This window comes from Muntiacus reevesi, chromosome 6 (assembly GCF_963930625.1).
Source record: "Muntiacus reevesi chromosome 6, mMunRee1.1, whole genome shotgun sequence".
Classification (NCBI taxonomy): Eukaryota; Metazoa; Chordata; class Mammalia; order Artiodactyla; family Cervidae; genus Muntiacus; species Muntiacus reevesi.
Genome location: NC_089254.1, coordinates 29,337,932 through 29,361,663, shown reverse-complemented (window position 1 = coordinate 29,361,663; position 23,732 = coordinate 29,337,932). Strand labels below are relative to the sequence as shown.

The 23,732-nt window shown below is 42.1% G+C and overlaps 1 protein-coding gene across 2 annotated transcripts in view; it reads left to right on the top strand.

Moving 5' to 3' along the window:
- RAPGEF5 (Rap guanine nucleotide exchange factor 5) overlaps positions 1–23,732 on the top strand; it is a 233,892-nt gene that overhangs the window by 99,649 nt on the left and 110,511 nt on the right. For both annotated transcript variants that reach the window (XM_065939593.1, XM_065939594.1), the window contains one exon: positions 19,222–19,295. In XM_065939593.1, the coding sequence (XP_065795665.1) occupies positions 19,222–19,295 (74 nt within the window). The remainder of the gene's footprint in view (positions 1–19,221; positions 19,296–23,732) is intronic.

Genomic DNA, 23,732 nt, shown 5'->3' with positions numbered 1-23,732 from the left:
AGTGGTTGACAAGTTGTATCTTTCTTTTTTATTTAATGGCATGAAACCATAATAAGAGTCTTGAAACAGTCATTGTCAATGCAACACAAAGTTAAAACTTACTTGAAAATGTAAAAATCTTCCTATCAAGAAAATAATAGCATCGTTAAAACCCAGGAACAATTGAAAATGCATGAGGCAGATGCTTTGTAAATTTTTTCTAACTCTCCCACTGGGATACAAAGAAAATTGCCTTTAAAAAAAGAATCCCATGACACTGTCTTTTGTAATTAGAGCTATTAAGTCAAAATGATAAATAACCATTCAGTGACATACCATAAAAGAAAATAGCCCTTTGCCCTGTTTTCTCCTGAATAGCAAGGTATCTGAGAGCAATCAGCATGGAAGTTGGGCTTTTTTTAACCCTGAGGGTTACTTAGAATTTAGGAAATTAGAAAGCAAGGCAAGATGATTTTCTTTTTCCTCCTTCCACATGGTCGTGTCCATTAAGAGAGTAAATGGAACTGATTTGCCAAGGAGGTGAAGAATGGTAATAACCACAGCAGAGTGTACGTGAGAGTGCAAGGTTTAGAGGCCTTTGTTTTAAAAAAATGCACTGCAGGAACTCTTCAGCGAAGGAAGGTAATGTTTATAAGGCTCAGCAGACAAAGGGATTTATCACTCTAAACGGGAACTTGTTGTTGTTTTAGGGAACCAGATACCGGAAGGGAGAACTGAGCACTGATGCTCTCCGGTCTCCTGTGGTCCAGGACAATGATTTTACGCCATTCAGATTCTTACCTGTTATTGCCTGTGTCTTATAAATGTGGTCAAACCTTGGGAAACAGTTTTCCGAGGTTTGGAGCAGAGTTGGGGGGAAGGTGGGACAGAGACATGAAACAGAGACTCCACAGTTTTCTGTTTGGGTATGGAAAACTGGCTGCCAGCACTACAGCTCCTGGGAATGTGTTTTCTTTGAGGAAACTAGATGAGTGTAATGAGTGTACCCTGTGCATAAATTCAATATTCCTTCTATACCCAAGGTCAAATGAAAGTTAATGACCATTTGCACACCAGAGATCTGAAACCCACATTTTATTTCTTTCTCATAATGACTAAAAAGCATAGCAATTTATGTTTAAATTGATTTAAATTTCAAAGCATAAACACAGAGGTCTCCCTGGTACCCTTTTTTCACCAGTGAAACTTCCTGGTAGGGCTCAACTTTCATGAAAAATCCAGTCCCATCCCATGCCGGCTCCCCAGTGTGGACCGTTTTTTTGTTTTCTGTGGAGCAGCCCTGTTCCCACCCTGCTGGGTTAGCGACACCAAATTAGAGCCCAGCAATGCAATCAAAACCACTTTCTGTAATGATTTAGGTTTTGCATTTGTTGAGTTAATTAGCTGATTGAGGCAACTAATGGGTGTCTTCAATAAACTGTTGATGGGGTGGCTTCTCTAGAGCCTGCCAGCTCCTTTGTTCTTGGTCTTCTGGGGTTTGGAGCTGCTTCCCAGAAGAACATATGATATATGCCACCCTGAGTCTGGAGGCCAGCCCGGGAGGCTAGTATGCTAATTACCAAGTGCCCCAGAAGGACGAGCATCCACTTAAAACCCTGTATCTGACCAATTCTGTGTGCTTGAATGAAGTTTTATGTGGAGGGGGTTGAGGTGCATGGGTGAGGGGGTGGGGAGAGTGACCTGTGATCCATTTTTACAATTAAAAAGCTATGGTTGCTTCTCTGTATACACCCAAGCCACAAAATAAAAGCAGTTAGTAGATATTTTAAAATATTAGAATAGATAAGGAAATATTACACGAACAAGATGACTGGATAATTAAATGGGAAGGTATATTAATGGCTAAAATGGTGTCTTATGAACTAAAATATTCCTTAAGTATAGGAATCCTTGTTCTATGCTGTTTTTACAAAGTTATGAAATCCTGTGGTCTGGTGAACACAGTCTGCTACCAAATCTGGCAGTCTTGGGCATGTAGTCAGAAAATCTGGGCTGTGTTCACTCTGGCAAGTCACTGGCTCCCCTCAGCCTCAGTTTCTATTTTTTTTTTTTTAATAAAAGTAAGAGGCTGGGCTTGGTTGATGCTGGAGGGCCATGCTGAGTCTGCAGGTCATGCCCTCAGTGCCAAGTATTAGGTAGTATTCCTTGCTGTCTGTTTAGGCAGAATGTAAGAATAATAACTGCTGATAACTTAGTATCTTTTCCAAACATTTTTTCTTTTTTTGACCTTTCCCTTAGTGAAGATCTACAGACGGACCCCCTCCCCCACCTTTTTCAGGGAACATTTTCTGCTATCATTTGTATTGACAAGTAAGCACACTCGAGGGAAATCTTTGTCTTGGCCACATGACCCAGCTATTGTCCATCATTCATCACATTAAAAGTCTAATTGTATAAACAGCCATGAAAATGGAGCTGTTCTCAGTAAAACTGAAAATGACATAGGCACAGTGTGTGTAAATATAAGTTAAATAATGTGCCATAGTATGTAATGCAAAGTACACAATTTCATTCAGCTGAATTATACTAGAAAAAGTGAGCCAGTTATGATAAAAGTGAAATTTATGTCACATACTGATCTTTCTACTTACTGTGACACAGAAATACTTAACATTCGAGAATTTCTTAATCAGACATTGTCTTTGTAAGTGGCTAGACAAATTGTGGTTCTAGCCACTTGCAATTTTCAGATAATTGTAAAAATACTGCATTTTAATTCTACAGTGATATCTGTTTTTGGAATGAGATTGATGATAAAAATTTTGGAGACAATGAAGGCTTATATTTACAACTTCAGTGATACATTTTGACATAAGTCTTTTTGGTTGGAGATGAGGAAATAGATGGATAGATTATTTTTTAAATAATTTTAGGTTTCCTTCTGAATGGTTGCGTCAGAATTCCTACTTAACTAAATAAAATTTTCATTTTCTAAAGTTCCTCAAGTTTAGTTGGAGAGCTGCCCAACTTTTCTTGACCTGGTGGAAATTTTGTCATGTGAATGGTAACAGAATTAAAAGCTCTCATGGCATTGGCAGTAAAGCCTTTGTAAATGAAGAGAAGTACTACCAAGCTTTATTAGTGGACAGACTCAGGGAATAAGCAAATATTCCTACTGAAGTTTCTATGCTAAACTTACCAGGAAGACCTTTGGGTGGGGGAGGGAGGGCCCACTAGTTTAAAGAGGAAGTGAATTTAACCTTGGCTTTAAATGAGTGCCCATGATCCACAGCCATATCCTGATAAATTGTGGGCAGGACCACAGGTTGACAGGACTAAAAGGATTGTCTGGTTCTCCTTTTGCCAGAAGGGGGCTAACTTCTGTGTGTTGAAAATGCAGATACAGAATAGAAACAAAGCATTTGCCTTAAGACCTATTAAAATTAATGGAGAAAGCTTTTATCTTATCGTATTATTGTTTTCTGGTAGAAAAATGTGAGAAATTTGAGATTGAGGTTATCTTTATACCATTAGAAACAGATGGAAGCTTTTAGAAATGGGGCCTATTTTTCTTCCACTCTAACTGAAATAGAAGAGCTTGACAGATTCAATTGCCATCTTAGTTCTTATGTTCTATTCTTATGTTCTATTCTCTTCATTTCGATTTTTAGTTTTGTTTTCATATGTTTAAAAGACCCCATTTCCATATCCTAGTTCTGAAGGTAGAGCAGGGTAAAGGTTCTTTTTTTCTGCCTGAGGGAGGCCTTATAGAGCAAACACAAATTTATCGAATAGTAGTAAGAAAACAAATTTCCACCTTCAGGTAGGGGGAATTAGCAGGGATTAGAGGTCATCCATAGGCCCTGGAGGAGGGTAAGGGTGTTGTCCCAGCAGCCTTCTGGCCCAAGGACTGTCTGTCCACCTTGTCTGGTCAGGGGAGGAGCAGATTTCATCCTCTGCTCTCACGGTGTTCGAGCAGCACACCTAGGCTGTAGGCTTGGTCACTGGGCCCCTTGGACCCTTCAGTCATCTCAGAGTCATCGCCGAAACTAATTACTGGTGTGGAATTCAGGCTTATCGTTTGTACCTGAATCCAAGTTGTTGAAGCTGCTTCATTTTGCTAGTAACATTAGGCCTACTTAAGTCAACTAATTTCAGGCTTAATCTTGTAATCAAGTGGACGGTTTCAACAAAAGATTACATTTGTATGAGTGGTCCAGGTCCTTCCAAGGGAATTTTCCTGGGGCCTGCTTTAGTGCAGTTTTTCATTACCTTGATATTTCAAGAAGAAAGTCAGACGAATAAAATAGCCTGTAGTTTCTATCAATTGTATATGGAAAATCAAAATACATATACTTTTATTTGAGAGGAGAGATGGCTGGCTTAGTGCCTTCAGCATGGATGTGGAAAGTAGTCTGTGTATCAGCCAATGCTAGTGCTGTATCAAAACTTTTTTCTTTCCACATGTATCTTGGCTAGGTTTTCTTATCTGGTAATCTTACATGATTGTTTTAGTTTACGAACCATTAGAGCACTTATACTGATACTCAAAAATGGCAACAGATAGTCAGAATTATTCACTGTGGTGAAATGTAGATGGGAAATGCTTTCTTCTTCATTTTCAGCAACTATGCTGTATGGTCTTACCTACTGCCAGTGAGCTTCTAGATTTCAGCTGTTTCTGATTCAGGCTTTCTTTGTGGTAAGCAGTCTGTTCAGGATGTTGGTCCTGCCTGAGTCTAGTTGAAATCTCCCTTCTTGGGCCACCTAGTTTCTGGCATGAGAGGGTCCTGTGGTGGCGTGGGCTCCTCTGGTCTCTGCGGTGGTGCCCCTGCCAATGACGGCTGCTGTAGGCTGGGTGGATCTACAGGGGGGATCTGCTTGCTGGGTATCTGCAGCAGCAGTTAGGGGCCCATGGCAGCTGGCTCAGTGTCTGGACCTTCCTGGGCCGCTGGCCCCATATTGCCTCTTGCTGGAGCTGTCACCCCCACTGCTTCCCTGCTACAGGCTCCAGACAGCCCCTGGCCTGGATGAGGGCAATTCCACTGCCAGCCCCTCTTCCCAGGCCATGGAGATACTTCTGAGTCCTTTCAGACTTCCCATCCAGGGAAGGAAGAGAAGCTCAGAAAAGTCAGCCCTGCCCCTTGTCTGCTCCAAGCCTTGTGGTGCTCACAGATGATCCCCTGGGAGTGTGCCGTCCCCGCGTGGGGCTGGGGTAGGGCTCAAGGCCATCTCCCCCCGTGTGTCACAGCCCTGTAGGTGTGCTAACCAGCACTCCCATCCTCAGTGTCCCCTCAATCATCCACCCACCCCAGCCTGGGGGCCGAGCCCACCGGGGGGCTCAGGCCCATGGTCTGACCTGTTTCTGCTTCCTCTTTCTGCTGCCCCATCCCGTGATCCACTTGTAGCAACACAGGGATGGGCTTGACCTTTTCTCACCCATTACTTCCTGACTGTCTCCTTGAGGGGGATAAACCTGTGGCTTAGCTATCCCAGGAGAGAGAGCTCTGCAATCTAAGACTTTTAGAGTTCTTGATGTGCAAAGGAGAGTGACCTTTCAAGCCTATTGTCTTGCTGCAAAATTCTTTGGGTGTCAGAATACAAATATGATCGGCTTTGTCTTTATGCTCTTTATCTTCTGCTCTACCCAGACTGGACGAGGGTCTGATTAGGGAGAAGATTCCATCCAGAGATGAAAATGGAGAAGAAGAAAGCACATTACATGCTTTGTAGCTTAAAGTAATTACACTTGATTAAGCACTTGACTTCCATCCTTTTTTCCGCACACCTACCGTGTGGGGTTGTGGTTCTAATCATCCCCTTCTGCATATAATGAAGTTTAAGATTGGTGAGTTGATGTAACTTGACAAAGGTCATATACTAGAAATAGTGTAGAAGTGATATTTTCTCATATTTTCTCCCATATGAGTAATAAAAGGGCATTAAAAAATTAAATTCAGTGGGATAGAGTTCATTGAAGGTTAAGGAAAGTGTTCAGACATTTCCTAGCCTCCTCTTGGCCTATCTGCTCCCTCCCATCCCCACATTGATTGAGTGATTGGACCATTTGGTGTCTTTGCTTGTATCAGTATTTACAAACACAAGGACTTTGAGGGGATTCTTGGTGGTTCCTCTGCATGTTTTAGAATTTTACTCTAATGTCAAGGGAAGATTCAGCAGTACAATTGCAGACAATTCAGGAACAACAACAACAGAAAAATAGCATCATGTGAGAAGTATTTTAATGTAAAAAAACACTATTTTTGGAATGTAGACTCCTTGCCTACTATAAAACCTTAGTTAACAAGACTCTCTGTGTAGATCTGACCTGTTATGTTTTCTGGTTTACAGTCCTTGAGGCAAAATTTCGTAGCTGTGAAAAGCAATTTAAGAGACTCAGATTCAGTTCTGGCTTAGTCCCTTACTGTGAAGTAACGGCTCCCAGACGTTTGTTTTCTTATTCTGTGAAATGGAGCAAAGGGTGTATGCCTCTGGGGCTTCTGGAGGTGGGAGAGAGTTAGCGTAAAGCGTGAAGCTGGCATGCAGTTACGCTTAGAAATAATTTTCTTTTTCTCTTATTTCTGGCTGCACCTTGCAGCACCTGGGAACTTAGTTCCCCAACCAGGAACCAAACCTGTGCTGCCTGCAGTGAAAGTGTGGGGTCTTAACCTCTGGACCGCCAGGGAAGTCCCAGATATCATTTTGTTTTACTCCCTGAGATAAATATTTAAAAACTTTATCATTCTTGGGTGAAACTATACAGAGTAGTGGGGTCTTTTTAAATGAATGAACGTCTTAAGGTGTCTGAACACCACTGCTGCTCAAATCTTTTGTCACAGGATTAGCGTGAACCCGTCCTGTCACCAGAACACAATTCTTGCAAGGTGTTTAAAAATGAAAGCCGTTCTGTCTCCCAAGAAAAATGTGAAGAAAAATGTTGCTAAGGTTAACTCAACTGTTTTTCATTGAGGTTTTATTTTAGTTGGATTGTATACAATCCATCTTTGCATTAAAAGGAAACTTGTTTATTTCCAGTACATTTCTTCACAAGAAGGGCAACCGAACAGGCTGCTGGGCTCAGGTACTGATGAATTCTTTATTACTCTCACCAATGGAGCAAATATTTATGCTCTAATTAAAGGATACACTTTGCTCTGGTGACATTATCATTTTTCTCTGTTGAATAGCTTTTCCATTGCCTGGACATTAATGTATTAAATGTGACTCCAAAGAAAACACCTAGTAGGTAAAAACCTGTTAAGAAGTGGAGGAAAGAAAGTTTGGAGGGTCCAGTCCTCTACAAGGCAAAGGCAAAAGAACTGCAATGGAATCCTCTCTGCCTGGGGGCAGGGCTAAATCACACCATCAGTCAGGAGACAAGGAAACAGCCAGAGTCTGTCTCTCAGTGGCTTGAGCTGGCTCCAGGCAATCGTGCCGAGTGTGGAGTATCTGATGAAGGAGATGGCAGGTTTTCACCTACCTCTGGTTTTAGCCTCCGCACCGTAGATTTATTATGTTGTCCGAGTGCCGTGAATTCCCACTTCTCAGCACATCAATAGTCAAATGTTGGTAAAAGTAGAACATTAGTTTTGAGCTCCTTGTGTGCTGTTATGTTCTGTAAGTGGCAAGAGGCAGGAGTCTTCAGGGATGGGGGCGTGACAGGACCAGGCTGGCGATCTGGAAGTGGAGCAGCTGAGTGGAGAATGGATGGAGGCAGGGCTGGCTCGGAGGCTGAGGCGATAGTGGCGGAAAGCGAGAGATGGCATGGTCATAAGCTATGACAGTGGCAGGGAGCAAGAGGGACAGAAACGTCTCAGAGGTAAAAGTGACAGGGTGGAGTGAGAGACGAATATGAGGGCTGAGGAGAAAGAAGACCATGCAGGCTCCTGGCGGTGATCTGAACTAAGTACAGACCCCAGGAGGAGGGAGAGGCCTGTAAGACATACTGTGTGTGATGCACGCGATTTCAGCCCTCCGAGTCCTCCCACTGTATTAAATTGATGACTCTTTCTTGAGGGCAGAGGTGGTGCCGCTTCACATGCCGTAGCAGCTTGTATGGAGCGGACATGTGAGGGTCTGTGAAATGAGCATCCTCAGCATGTAAGCGGAGATGTGGGCCTGGCGCTCAGAGAAGCGGGCAGAGATGGAGACACAGATTTGGGAATAACCCGCATAATGGGGAAAGTTGAAACCATAGGAACAGATAATATCACTGAGGAGAGAGGAAAGAGCCTGCAGGAAACTTGCAATTTTTTTTAGAGGGTTTCAACCTGATAAGGACCCAGAAAAGAGAGTTTTAAACAACAGTCTCAAGTTCAGCTGACAGGCTGAATAGATCGAGACAGAGAGAGTGGTTGTTGGTCAGCTTTCAAAGAAAGGTTGAATGGCACTGGATGGACCAGATTATGATACCGTGGCCTGGTGGGATTGTAAATTGGTGCAGCCACTGTGGAAACAGCATGGAGAATCCTCAAAATATTGAAAATAGAACTATTGTGTGATCCAGCAATTCCACCTCTGGGAATATATCCAAAAGAAACGAAAACACTAACTTGAAAAGGTATCTGCACCCCCATTTCATAACAGTATTATTTACAGCAGCCAAGACATGGAAGTAGCCTAAGTGTCCACTGATGGATGAATGGATATAGAAAAACCAAACTCATTGAAAAAGAGATGAGATTTGTGGTTACCAGAGGCACAGAGCAGGGGAAGGGGGAGATGGAGCAAGGTGGTCAAAAGATACAAACTTCTGGTTATAATACGAATGAGTACCTGGGATATAATGTTCAACACAGTACCTATAGCTAGAACTGCTCTATGGTACGTAGAGAGTAAATCCTAAGAATATTCATCACAATGAATTTTTTTTCCTTTTTTTATTATTGTATCTGTAAGAGAAGATGGATGTTAGCTGAACTGACTGTAGTAATCACTTCTGTACGTGTTAAACTTATACAGTGATGTATGTCAATTATTATTCAGTAAAACTGGAAAAAAGAATACATAAAACGTTAAAGAGTTAAAAGAATATTAAAAATACTATATGACATGACTCAGTGGTAAATGTTGACCACTATTTTTCAAAGTTCACTACTAAAAACATATATAGCAATGAGGTAAGGCTTGTAACTGCTTTTCCCCTTACTTTTTAAAGATTAGAAAAGATCTGAGCATTTGGGAGCACTTGTGGATATATATATAGATAACATAGCCTTCACTGGTGGCTCAGATAGTAAGCCATCCGCCTTCAATCCAGGAGACCTTGGTTCAATCCCTGGTTCGAGAAGATCCCCTGGAGAAGGGAACGGCAGCCCACTCCAGTTTCCTTGTCTGGGACATCCCATGGACAGAGGAGCCTAGCAGCTGACAGCCCGTGGGTTTGCAAAGAGTTGGACAAGACTGAGTGACTTAATGAATATGCTCTGTCAGCATGTCTTGCTGGTAGCTCATTTCCATGTTTTCTCACAGGGCTGCTCTCCTTGATGGAGTGGATAGAGTCTTGTTGAGGGGGCTCGTAAGATAAATACCACAACCTTTTTCCAGGAATGACACTGAAAACATAGCTGGTTATTTGGATAATGAGAAATGGGATTCTGCCTCCCATGGCTGGGAATACCTTCTGTGTTTTCCTAACATATTTGTGTCCACAACCTGCAGAATACACAGAGGAGTCTGACCTGGCATACATCTAATTCCAGGTTTGTGAGAAATACTTAACTTTACTAGTTGCAGTACATTTTTACTTTTAATTTTTTTTTCCTATTCTTTCCACTATATTCTGTTCTATTTCATTAAAAAAGAAATGGAAAGAAGTCCTGGTCAGAATCCACATGAATAATTTTGCAGTTTGACCAGCTGTTACAGCTCTGTCCCTGACTGAGAGCGACTTGAACTGCCACGGACACAACATTTTATACAGGAGAATTGTATAAAATGAGAATGTTTTTGCATGCCTAACTCTGTAGGTTTTTTGAACATCAGATGAGAACCTTTGTGAAAGCACTTTTCCTCTGTAAAAGTACTGCACAGTTGAAGGGTGACATTTTTGCCAAAACTTTAATTCTTGGCAAAGTACTCAATGAATTACATTTCTTAACTCTATTTGCTGATTTCTTACATTGAAACACTAAAATTCTGTCTGTAATACGATTTTTGGTTGATTTGTAAATTAAAAAAAAATAGCCTGGTTGATTTTCAAAGAGCACTCTCAACTATAGTCACTTAGTACATTACAGTCGTTGCATTTAATGACCGGTTGGTTTGGCTTTGACTTTTACAACATTGATCAGGAATTAAGTAAACGTCATTCTGAAAGAGAATCAGTTCCTCTTGTGTTTCAAAAACAGTTTAAACAGAGTTATTAGGAGAGTCTTCTTAGCAACCATCCCAGTTAAGACATGGGGAGAGACAACCTCTTGTCCCCAAGGTAGCAAGATGGTGACAGTCAGGAGAATCCTGGCATCCTCAGAGGCTGACACCAGTAGCCCCTCTTGAATTGTTCTTGGCTAACCTCAGATATGCAGATTACACCACCCTCATGGCAGAAAGTGAAGAACTTAAGAGCCTCTTGATGAAAGTGAAAGAGGAGAGTTGGCTTAAAGCTCAACATTCAGAAAACTAAGATCATGGTATCCAGTCCCATCACTTCATGGGAAATAGATGGGGGAACAGTGGAAACAGTGGCTGACTATTTTTTGGGCTCCCAAATCACTGCAGATGGTGACTGCAGTGACGAAATTGAAAGACGCTTACTCCTAGGAAGGAAAGTTATGACCAACCTAGACAACATGTTAAAAAGCAGAGACATTAGCTTGTCAGCAAAGGTCTGTCTAGTCAAGGCTATGGTCTTTCCAGTAGTCATGTATGGATGTGAGAGTTGGACTATAAAGAAAGCTGAGTGCAGAAGAATTGATGCTTTTGAACTGTGGTGTTGGAGAAGACTCTTGCGAGTCCCTTGGACTGCAAGGAGATCCAACCAGTCCATCCTAAAGGAAATCAGTCCTGAACATTCATCGAAGGACTGATGCTGAAGCTGAAACTCCAACCCTTTGGCCACCTGATGCGAAGAGCTGACCCATTTGAAAAGACCCTGATGCTGGGAAAACTTGAGGGCAGGAGGAGAAGGGGACTACGGAAGATGAGATGGTTGGATGGCATCACCAACTCAGTAGACATGAGTTTGGGTAAACTCCAGAGTTGGTGATGGACAGGGAGGCCTGGTGTGCTGCGGTTCATGGGGTCACAAAGAGCTGGACACAACTGAGCAACTGATCTGAACTGAACTTACAGAGATAGAATTAAACCCAGTACTCTTATGTGAGTTAGTGCTAATTAATCCATATATAGTCTTAATTGTCTTGTGGGCTCTCTGTTTACCATTTGAAGTGTATGCCTCAGGTCTTGTACTGTGACTTTTGTTGTGATAAGTTATTTTCAAAGGCCTTTTCTGACTCTTGGACTCTGTGTGTTGAGAGATAAGTGGATGATTTGTGTTGGCAGAGAGCAAGGCTTCGAGCCTCTGTTGGTCCCAGAAGCTGTCATTCCTGTATCTTTGTGCCATGGGAGGGAACCATCCAGAATCAATATTTGCAGAGGAAAATTTCCTCCAGCAGATTCTTATTCTGATCAGATAAAAGAATTCAGCTCAAAATCCAAGTAATTGCTTCCTCCTTGTTCTGCCAGATGAGCCACACTCTGAGGAGGCATGGAGAGAGAAAGTGCCCCAATACATAGTTGTAGACATTGATCTTCACATTAAAGCATCAATAAGGCATTCTCTTTTAGGTGTTGTCCATGAGACCTCATGGGGTGATTATAAATCCTCAGAAGGCCACAATAAATAAGGTGTTGGTTTTTTTTTTTCCCCAAGTGGTATATGTGAGCCATTAGCTATAAATGCATTCTTAGAATCATATTTTCTTCAGTATTTCCAATAAAGTAATGTGTGTAGTAAGAGACCACACTCTTTTCTTCATTATCAGGGTGCCGAGGTTGAGTTCAGCAGCACTTTGAGTGTCTCTTCATTACCCATGTTGCGATCAGCTGAGTTACCTCTGTGACGTGCCTTTAATGTACTTCTGTTACTAATTCTCTCTCTGTTAACCAACATATAACCTTGGGCAGCACATTTTGAGATCTTCAATATGTGATAAGAAATGTTGTGTTGTTGTTGAGGAAAAGCTAGAAATACAGGACTGAATTCTTATCCCAAGTATGCCTTTTTTGGTAATCTTCCCTTTGTTTGGTTCTAGTTGTATGTACTAAGAATTATGTCTAAATTTCAAAAATAGTGTGAACTCTCAATCATGAAATTATAATTCACCATCCTGCATGTTTTCTGAATGTTGAGTTTTAAGCCAACTTTTTCACTTTCCTCTTTCACTTTCATCAAGAGGTTCTTTAGTTCTTTACTTTCTGCCATAAGAGTGGTATCACCTGCATATCTGAGGCTATTGATATTCCTCCCAGCAAACTTGATTCCAGCTTGTGCTTCATCCAGCCCAGTGTTTCTCATGATGTACTCTGCATATAAGTTAAATAAGCAGGGTGACAATATACAGCTTTGATGTACTCCTTTCCCTATTTGGAACCAGTCGGTTGTTCCATGTCCATTTCTAACTGTTGCTTCCTGACCTGCACACAGATTTCTCAAGAGGCAGGTCAGGTGGTCTACCAGACTTCCCATCTCTTTAAGAATTTTCCAGAATTTGTTGTGGTCCACACAGTCAAAGGCTTTGGCATAGTAAATAAAGCAAAAGTAGATGTTTTTCTGGTACTCTTGCTTTTTTGATGATCCAACAGATGGTGGCAATTTGATCTCTGATTCCTCTGTCTTTTCTAAATCCAGCTTGAACATCTGGAAGTTGACGATTCATGTGTTGTTGAAGCCTGGCTTGGAGAATTTTGAGCATCACTTTACTAGCATGTGAGATGAGTGCAATTATGCGATGGTTTGAGCATTCTTTTTTTTTTTTTTTTTTTTGGTTTGAGCATTCTTTGACATTGCCTTTCTTTGGGATTGGAATGAAAACTGATGTTTTCCAGTCCTGTGGCCGCTGTTGAGTTTTCCAAACTTGCTGGCATATAGAATGCCTCACTTTCACAGCATCATCTTTTAGGATTTGAAAAAACTCAACTGGAATTCCATCATCTTCACTATCTTTGTTCATAGTGATGCTTCCTAAGGCCCACTTGACTTTGTATTCCAGGATGTCTGGTTCTAGGTGATACCATTGTGAGTATCTGAGTCATGAAGATCTTTTTTGTGTAGTTCTTCTGCATATTCTTGCCACTTCTTCTTAATATCTTCTGCTTCTGTTAGGTCCATACCATTTCTGTTTTTTATTGCGCCCATCTTTGCATGAAATGTTCCCTTATTAGCTCTAATTTTCTTGAAGAAATCTCTAGACTTTCCCATTCTATTGTTTTCCTCTATTTCTTTACATTGATCACTGAGGAAGGCCTTCTTATCTCTCCTTGCTGTTCTTTGGAACTCTGCATTCAAATGGGTATATCTTTCCTTTTCTCCTTTGTCTTTAGCTTCTCTTCTTTTCTCAGCTATTTGTAAGGCCTCCTTAGACAACCATTTTGCCTTTTTGCATTTCATTTTCTTGTGGATAGTCTTGAGCACTGCCTCCTGTACAATGTCATGAACCTCTGGCCATAGTACTTCAGGTACTGTGTCTATCAGATCTAATCCCTTGAATCTATTTGTTACTTCCACTGTATAATCGTAAGGGATTTGATTTAGGTCATACCTGAATGGTCTAGTGATTTTTCCCTAGTTTCTTCAATTTAAGAAAGTGAAAGAGGAGAGTGAAAAAGTTGGCTTAAAACTCAACATTCAGAAAACTAAGATCATGGCATCTGGTCCCATCACTTCATGACAAATAGATGGGGAAACAGTGGAAACAGTGACAGACTTTATTTTTTTGGACTCCAAAATCACTGCAGATAGTGACTGCAGCCATGAAATTAAAAGATGCTTACTCCTTGGAAGAACAGTCATGACCAACCTAGATAGCATATTAAATAGCAGAGACATTACTTTGCCAACAAACATCCATCTAGTCAAAGCCATGGGTTTTCCAGTAGTCATGTGTGGATGTGAGAGTTGGACTATAAAGAAAGCTAAGTGGTGAAGAATTGATGCTTTTGAACTGTGGTGTTGAACAAGACTCTTAAGAAACCCTTGGACTGCAAGGAGATCCAACCAGTCCATCCTAAAGGAAATCAGTCCTGAACATTCATCAAAGGACTGATGCTGAAGCTGAAATTCCAATTATTTTGGCCACCTGATGCAAAGAACTGACTTATTGGAAAAGACCCTTATGCTGGGAGGGATTGGGGGCAGGACGAGAAGAAGACAGAGGATGAGATGGCTGGATGGCATCACCGACTCAATGGACATGAGTTTGAGTAAACTCCAGAGTTGGTGATGGACAGGGAGGCCTGGCGTGCTGCAGTCCATGGGATCGCAAAGAGTCGGACAAGACTGAGCGACTGAACTAACTGAACCGACTGACTGATCCTGCATGTTGTATGATGCAGTATAATGAGTTGAAAAAAAGAAATGCATAGACATCAGAGCATTATTGTTTTAAAAACAGAAACACGCATTTAACAGGCCAAAATACTTCAAAATTTAATTTTCTTTTTTTTCATCACAACTAAAACTTTAAAGAGCAAAATTTCAAATAAAGCATAAATTAAGTGCCAAGGGGTATAGTGAGTACTTAATGCAGGCATAGTTGTTCCCTGTTGGCATATTGTTGACTTGCCCTCTAGGAACACTGTTCCTTGTTACAGGATGAAGAAAGGGTTCTTACAGTATTTCAGATAGTTTACTTATTTCTACAACCCACTGCATTTTTAAGTAGAATTGTAGATGTTATTTTGTATTTTAATATTCCCTTTTCATTTATGTCTCTAGTTTTTCAGAGAAAATATTAGTGGTTTTTTTTTTTTTATTCTTAAATTTCCTCCTAATTGGGCAACAGTAGCAACAGAGGGCCCCCTTTGAACAAGCGTGAATGGAACTTTTTGCTGAAAACAGAAGAAAAGCTTCTGTCAACTTCTGTTGTTCCTGCCTTGCTTTATAATGCTCAGCTGGTAGGAGTTATCCTGGTTTTCCATGGAGTTTAAGAGAAGACTTTCCCTCCCTTCTTTTTTCATAAATGGCTATGAAAGACATAGCTTAGGTATGTAGGTATAATCAATGTGTGCCGTTTTGGTCACTTGGGGAGAAATTGTTCATCTCAGTTAATTTTTACAGCACTCACAGTGTGTGTGCAGCATTTTAGGTGGGCGCCATGGCGAGTGCCACACAGTGGGCATAAGAGACACATAAAAGCAAAAGGTACATGAAATAAGGCTTGAAGGAATACAGAGTAGAGAGCATAGTACTTAAAAGTACACAGAACGGTGCCAGCTGAATCCAGAAGCACAGCGGGCGGCCTCACTGTCGGTAGGGTGCCGTGTTTGGGGCCTGCTGTTGATGGAGAAGGCAGGAAGAATGAGTGGTACAGTGGGCACAAGCAGTGACTTATTCTACTCAGGATCATTCTGGATTGCCTTTTCTCACTGATCTCCCTGCCCCCCGCCCCCCGCCCCCACTCCCATGCAGTCCCTTGCCTCTCGTGTTCAGTTCATGGCAAATTATGTCTCAGAAACACAGCTCAGATTCTCCCTGTTGCTTCAGCTCATCTGGCCCCCTCTCCCCACCCTGGTCTGTGCTATGGTCATTTCTAGCCCAGATGGTAAGCCATGGTCACGTAACTGGGCTCCCTGCTTCCTGTCCTGCTTCTCCTAAGCCTGGTCCCCTCAAAGCAGGTAAACAGAACTTTTGAAAATAGACATCATGTCCCCAATTTAAAATTCCTTAGCCAGGCTTCAGCAATATGTGAACCATGAACTTCCAGATGTTCAAGCTGGATTTAGAAAAGGCAGAGGAACCAGAGATCAAATTGCCAACATCCGCTGGATCATTGAAAAAGCAAGAGAGTTCCAGAAGAACATCTTTTTCCGCTTTATTGACTATGCCAAAGCCTTTGACTGTGTGGATCACTATAAACTGTGGAAAATTCTTAAAGAGATGGTAGTACCAGACCACCTGACCTGCCTCTTGAGAAACCTGTATGCAGATCAGGAAGCAACAGTTAGAACTGGACATGGAACAATAGACTGGTTCCAAATAGGAAAAGGAGTGTGTCAAGGCTGTATATTGTCACCCTGCTTATTTAACTTATATGCAGAGTACATCATGAGAAATGCTGGGCTGGATGAAGCACAAGCTGGAATCAAGATTGCTGGGAGAAGTATCAATAACCTCAGATATGCAGATGACACCACCCTTATGGCAGAAAGTGAAGAGGAACTAAAAAGCCTCTTGATGAAAGTGAAAGAGGAGAGTGAAAAAGTTAGCTTAAAGCTTAACATTCAGAAAACTAAGATCATGGCATCTGGTCCCATTCCCTCATGGCAAATAAATGGGGAGACAGTGGAAACAGTGTCAGACTTTATTTTTGGGGGGCTCCAAAATCACTGCAGATGGTGACTGTAGACATGAAATTAAAAGATGCTAACGTCTTGGATGGAAAGTTATGACCAACCTAGATAGCATATTAAAAAGCAGAGACATTACTTTGCCAACAAAGGTCCGTCTAATCAAGGCTATGGTTTTTGCAGTAGTCAGGTATGGATGTGAGAGTTGGACTATAAAGAAAGCTGAGTGCCGAAGAATTGATGCTTTTGAACTGTGGTGTTGGAGAAGACTCTTGAGAGTCCCTTGGACTGCAAGGAGATCCACCCAGTCCATCCTAAAGGAGATCAGTCCTGGGTGTTCATTGGAAGGACTGATGCTGAAGCTGAAACTCCAATACATTGGCCACCCGATGAAGAGAGCTGACTCATTTGAAAAGACCCTGATGCTGGGAAAGATTGAGGGCAGGAGGAGAAGGGGATGACAGAGGATCAGATGGTTGGATGGCATCACCGATTCGATGGACATGGGTCTGGGTGAACTCTGGGAGTTGGTGATGGACAGGGAGGCCTTGTGTGCTGGGGTTCATGAGGTTGCAAAGAGTTGGATGTGACTGAGCGACTGAACTGAACTGAGTGACCCCCCGCCCCCCAACCCCGTGCTCTCAGACTCACATCCACATTGCGGTCCATGCTCTCTCCATGCCTGGCTTGGATCACTCTCACCTGCCACGTGTCTCAACCCCCAGTCTCAGCACAAGTATCGCTTCTTCAAAGATGCAGCATGCCTGGCCTGCTCTCCACAGTGACCTCCCTCAGTTGGTTTTCTGAAATTTCCATATTTATTATGATCTTTACTCCTATCTCGTTTTTAAAGATTGTTGTCCTAGTAATGGTGATTGTTACTGGTTGCAGCAGTAGTTGTTAGCCATCCAAAAGGTGATGTGTGTCCTTCATGAGGTCAGAGGCTTACCTGTCTTGTTCACAGGTGTAATCCCAGTGCCAGGCACCTAGCAGGTGCTAAGTACATATTTGTTAAAATGGCAGAGCAAGCTGTGTCAGGAGAAAAATGATGAAATCATGGAGTTTGCATCAGAGCTGGGTACACTACATTCTGACATTGAATGTCAGTGGGAAGTCAGAGATGAGGAAGCCAGAGAGTTCAAGGATGACCTTCCGTGATGAACAGTGTTCAGAGTTGATTAGATAAGCGATACAGAGGCCAGAGCAGTGTACTTATTGTTGTATTTTCTGAGGCTAATTATTAACAGTTCTGCTCAAGCTAGATTTTAGTAAGGAGAGGCTGGAATCAGGGGTTCTGTGGTAGGAGGTTATTGCACCAGTGCAGAAAGGGTGACAAGGACTTTGATAGGGAGATGCTGCGGAAATATGGGAGAAGAGGTCGATTCAAGACTCCATAGCAAGACTCCATAGTTTAGAATTTTGTGGTAACAATGCTCCATGCAGTCCAAATGTAAAATAATCATGCTTCTTCCAGCATTCCCACTCCTGGGCATATATCCAGAGAAAACTCTTAATTCAAAAAGATCCATGCACCCCAAAGCTCACTGCAGCACTATTTACAAAAGCCAGGATATAGAAGCACCTAAATATGCACTGACAGAGGAATAGATAAGGAAGATGTGGTACAGATATACAGTGGAATTTCACTCAGTCTTTAAAAAGAATGAAATAATGCCATTTGTAACAACATGGATGTACCTAGAGGTTATCACACTAATTGAAGTAAGGCAGAAAGAGAAAGACACATATCATAGCATATCACTTACACGTGGAATCTCAAAAAATGATACAAATGAACTTATTTCTAAAACAGAAACAGATTCATAGACTTAGAAAACAAATGTATTGTTACCAAAAGGGGAAGTTGGGGCATGGATAAATGATAAATCTGGGATTAGCAGATGAATAGTACTACATGTAAAATAGATAAATAACAAGGTCCTACTGTATAGTACAGGCAGCTATATTCAATATCTTGTAATAAACTATAATGGAAAAGAATCTAAAAAAGAATATACATATATATAACTGAATCACTTTACTATATACTTGAAACTAAGACAACATTGTAAATTATACTCTAATTTTAAGAAAAATCATGCTTCCTTCATAATATGTGTTAGTTGCTCAGTCATGTCTGACTCTTGTGACCCCGTGGACTATAGCCCTCCAGGTTCCTCTGCCCATGGATTTCCCAGGCAAGAATACTGGAGTAGGTTGCCATTCCATTCTCCAGGGGATCTTCCCAACTCAGGGATCGAACCTAGGTCTCTGGTGTTGCAGGCAGATTCTTTACCGTCTGAGCCATCTGGGATAACACTAAACTATTAGCCCAAAAAATGACATAAAAAATATGGTACTCTCACGTGAACTGGGTAGAAGTCTTTCTCTCTACCCCAGTTCCCCTTTGGTAAAGCACAGAACTGGTATGATGATGTCTGGGTGGGCTGAGGTGACAAGGAGAATTGAGGTCAGATATCTCCAGCACTACTGGTTTAACAAATGAGATAATGAGTGTGAAAAAATGCCCAGTATTAGTGAAACTATTCATAGTGAATAGTTTATTAGTGAATAGAATATGTTCATTAGTGAAACTGTTCATCCAAATAATTTATTGTAAAAAATAGTAGTGATACTTACTTTTTGGGTCTCTACCTAACATTTTTTTTTCCTGCCAAATTGCCATCTGAAAATAAAATGACCTGAAACAGTTTTCTTATAATGCTACGTTTGCTTAATATTGTTCTTTTTCTTTCTTTCTTTTTTTAACTTAAGCACTTGCACAAGACGAAGAGAACAGTGACAAACAGGTGCCCGTGACAGAGGCTGAAGGTGCTGCGGATCCTCAGGTGTGACTCGCTCTGGGAGGCCCCTCCCCTCGCCCTTCTGTGCTGAGTGGTGAGAGCGCGCAGGTGGAGGCAGGTGGCCCAGGTCTCCCCTTCTGTGTTCTGTGGAACCGTGGGAATGGAGCACTTATTTTTGATTAGGAGATATTCTACAAAAAAGGCCTGAAATTGCTCGTTGTCTTTATAATTTGATTCAGGGGAGAAGGACAGGTATGGAGACAGCCCCCACTTCCCAGAGGAAGCGAGCCAAGTAAGTGAAGAACAAAGGGAGACCACCCCGGGGCCATCCGCCCCCTGGAGATGGCAGAGGAGAGTCAGCCCGGGACAGAGCCCGACAGATCCGTGTGGTGCCTCCCCTGGCAGAGTTTCTGTACCCACCCCCAGCATCTACCTCACGGCACAGACATACTTTTAGTAGCAGCTGACCTCCAAATAGTATGGCAGCATAAAAACTTTGGACACCCTACTGCTGTAAACTTTGTGTAAATGCAGAGCGTTGGAAGTTTCTTTGTGGGGACAGCAGGGAGAGAAACAGAGCAGATGGCATAAGGATTTTATTTTGCAAAGTCCCCAGCAATTCACCTCCGCTCCTCGGAATTCCACTGCCTTGACACCCATCTATAGCATTATGTGATGTGGCTAAATACCTAGTTGCATTAATGCAGTTTCTTAACCCTTTTGAGGGTTAGATGACTCATCTCTAAACCTACCTGATAGGGAAGTTGTGAGGATTAAAAAGAGAAGTGTGTTGAATAAGAAAGCCATGGGATTTTATTATACACAAGAAAGAGAAAAGAGTGGGTTCAGGGGAGTCCACTATTTGGAAATCATGTTGTGTACAGAGCGGTGGGGTTGACTGATCTACCCAGGGAGAAGAATCGGACAGACTACACTCAGAGTGAAAGGAGGAGGAAAACGAAAACAGACAAGTCCATCTGAGCCCTTACTAAGTGGGGGTGTTGCTGGGTTCTCCTCACTAGACCTGCAGAGGAGATGCCCTCTCAGGGTTGTGATGATGGAATCCTGGTATCAAGTGGGTCCAAACTCATCAAAATGGGTACATTAAATGTGTGCAACTTGTTGTATATCAAGTATACCTCAGTAGGCCTGGTGAAGAAAAGATGCTTAGTTTGGTTGACCCCTCACACTCCACCTTTAAAGTTGTAAATCTGTGGATTCAGGTCAGAATAATTACATTAACTTTGTTAGGCAGGATTGCATAGGTTTTCATGGCCTAATAAGTTCATATAAAGACTTGTTTGGAATTGTTTTGCTGTGGTCATACTCAGAATGTTGCAATCCCCAGGCTTATGCTGCAATTACTTTTCAGGCTTCCAAGCAAACCTGGGCAGGGATTGCTTTCTCAAAGGTTTCTTAAAGCATTAAGTTATTAGTGGGACATTTTATTTATTATTTAGTTTCTCAATGTAAACTTCAAGTTTTAATTTATTTTGGACTTATTCTGTGGGCAAAGGTCAGTGTTAATGTAGTTCTATTCCTTTGTGTATCTCAAATGGATGCGCAGAGCTTGCTTTACAAAACTTTGAGATTTTTCATCAGCAATGGTGACATCTCTGACCTGAAACTGGTGAATCCATAATTAGATCAGGAACAGATTCTTTTTAAGGTGGAGAGTCATGAGTTAATTCAGTGGGGTGCCTGACTGTGAGTGTTAGAGGCCTGGACAGCTGTCACCTCCATTGACAGGTCTGAGGAGGTCTGATTTGCTCTCACAATGAGAGGGCCACTTTTAATGGCTTAATCCTGCAGGTCCATCTATTCAAATGCACTGAGTGGACTCACCAGGGGTTCAGGTTGTGTAAGGCGAGCTTAAAGAAAACATCCAGAGTTTCTCCGTCACATATCTAGACAGATTTAGAAATAGATGTATGTGTGTGCTCATGGGTATAAATGTGTGCACTTTCCACAAAAATTTATTCATTTGTTACTTGGTGTGTGTGTGTGTGTGTGTGTGTGTGTGTGTGTGTGTGTAAAAATTAATCAAGCACCTTTATGCCAGGCTTTTATGGCATTTCACGTTATGGCAGTCTTCACTCCAGAGCATGTTATAAACCAATTAAATGCAAACTGGTTTCTCATTCCTTCCCTGTATGTGATGAAATATGTCACTACAGGAAAAACTTCCTGTGGCTGTTGAAAACTTTAGGTGCACAAAGGGTTAAGCCAGTTACTAACTCTGGAGAGACTGGGCCTTGTTGTGCAAAGGTGTCTCTACTAGAAAATGAGTTCTCTCCTCATATGCTGGTTTTCTGCCGGAGAGGCTTCCTGTTTGCATGCAGTGATGGTATGCACAGTGAAGGGAGCCTGCAGCCTGGTTTACATCCCACCCCTTTTTCCTCATAGTTGGTGCCTGTAGGCAAGTACTGTAGTGTCTCTAAACTTGCCTGTTCCTTTAGGGTGGGATCCTTTGTCACCAAAGTGTCCAAAGTATCCCCACTCTGCTAGGCAGTGACTAGCATGCTTGGTTTTCATCTTTATAAAGTGGAGATGTTAGGAAGCTGAAATGAAGCAACATAACAAAAGCCTGCCATTCTGGCACAGAAAAGAGTTGAGTGTCAGGCCACACCCATGAGGTTAAGAGCTGCTGCCTCCTGGGCCGGGCTGCCAGGGCTCTGGGCTGGGCTCTGATCCAGCACCTCGGGCAAGTTACTCTGCTCCCTGCTTTTCTTTAGAGGAGCGAGAGTTAACACTTAGATAACACTTCAAATGCACTCTCCTAAGGTCTTTGTTTTTATTACTGTATTTTAAAACCTCACAACAAACCCTATGAGGCTGATAATATAATTACCACCACTTTACAGATGAACTGCTCCTGCCGAAAGCTCAAGCTTTTCTGTACACTGGTGTACAGCTGAATCGCATCTCAGAGACAGAATTTTGGATGAAGTACAAAAGGATAGCCTTTTTACTTTGCCAGACAAAGGGGGACACAGCAGGCTCCTGCCTTGAAAAACTGTGTGTGTACCCTCGCCCCTCCTCCAGAAAGCTTTGATGAAGAGTTTTATAACAATACTTCCCAAGGGTGAGTTTGCTGACAAGATTAGGGGCTGTGTGCTCTGCTTAGTCACTCAGTCATGTCTGACTTTGCGACCCCATGCACTGGAGCCTGTCAGGCTCTTCTGTCCATGGGGATTCTCTAAGCAAAAATACCGGAGTGAGTTACCATGCCCTCCTCCAGAAGAGCTTCCCAAGTCAGGGATCGAACCCAGGTCTCCCACATTGTAGGTGGATTCTTTAGCATCTGAGCCACCAGGGAAGCTCACGAAGGTTGGAGTGGGTAGCCTGTCTCTTATCCAGGGGAACTTCCTGACCCAGGAATTGAACCAGGCCTCCTGCATTGCAGGTGGATTCTTTACCAGCTGAGCCACCAGGAAGGGTGTGCTAGAGTCTCCTAATCTTGATGAGCTTCTCTGGTTCTGGCTCTGGCTCTCACCTCTGGTGGTTTCTTGGTTCTCCCTCCCTTGATTAGCAACTGAATCTGCCCTTTGGAACTCAGGGAAGCTCCTGGAGGCTGGAAATTGCCCCCAAGCAACAGGGGACAAAAAGGCCTGTCCCCCATGCCTGGGGAGCCCCAAAGGACCCTGCTAGGATTCACTGCGAAGTGGTGGGGATGGGAATCCAAGCAAGGTAGTCTGGTTCCAATCTTCTTGCTTGTAACCACTGTGCTAAACAGCCTTCCTAACAGCTCTGAAACGGAGATAATTGTTCTGAAGGTTAATGAGTGTATGTGAAGCAGAACAGCGCCTGGCATACAGTAAGCTCTCAGCAAAAGTTAGCCTCCTGGTCTTCTCCTGACCGCCTGTTGCATTGTGTTTTGGTTTGAGAATCTATGGTGTCTGTCAGGGCTGGGCTGCAGGGTTACTCTGTCCTCCCTGTGGTGTCTGCATATCAGAAAGCATTCTAGACCTTCACTCGTCATAACCCCTTATATAGGACTAAAGGGTTAAATCATCTTACCAAAATGTAAGAATTTTTTCAGGTTCTAGTTTAAGGGTTGTAATGAGATATTCAATGAATAATTTATAGCATTTTGAACTTTAGAAATTCTCCCTGTTTATGCATGTGGCCACTGGATTCAGTAATTATTTTGTCTCCTATTCCCCCATTGGACTCAATCATTTTATTATTAAGTGATGATAACTTAATTATGAAAATTGATTGCCAAATAGTTCATGATTGTTGTATCAGTAGCGAAAGTGTTTTTTTCCAAAATAGACTGAAGAAAGCTCTTATCATAGAAAACAGATGATACTTTTGAATCTTTTGTGTTAGAATATATTAAATTTACTATTCTCTTTCTTTTTTTTTTTTTTTAAACCACTTTATTATTTGCTCAGCTTTGGTGCTCTGCTTTGCAGAATGGTCAATAATGTATAAGATCTGAGCTGTAATTTCTCTCAGGTCAAAACAAGGTAAAAT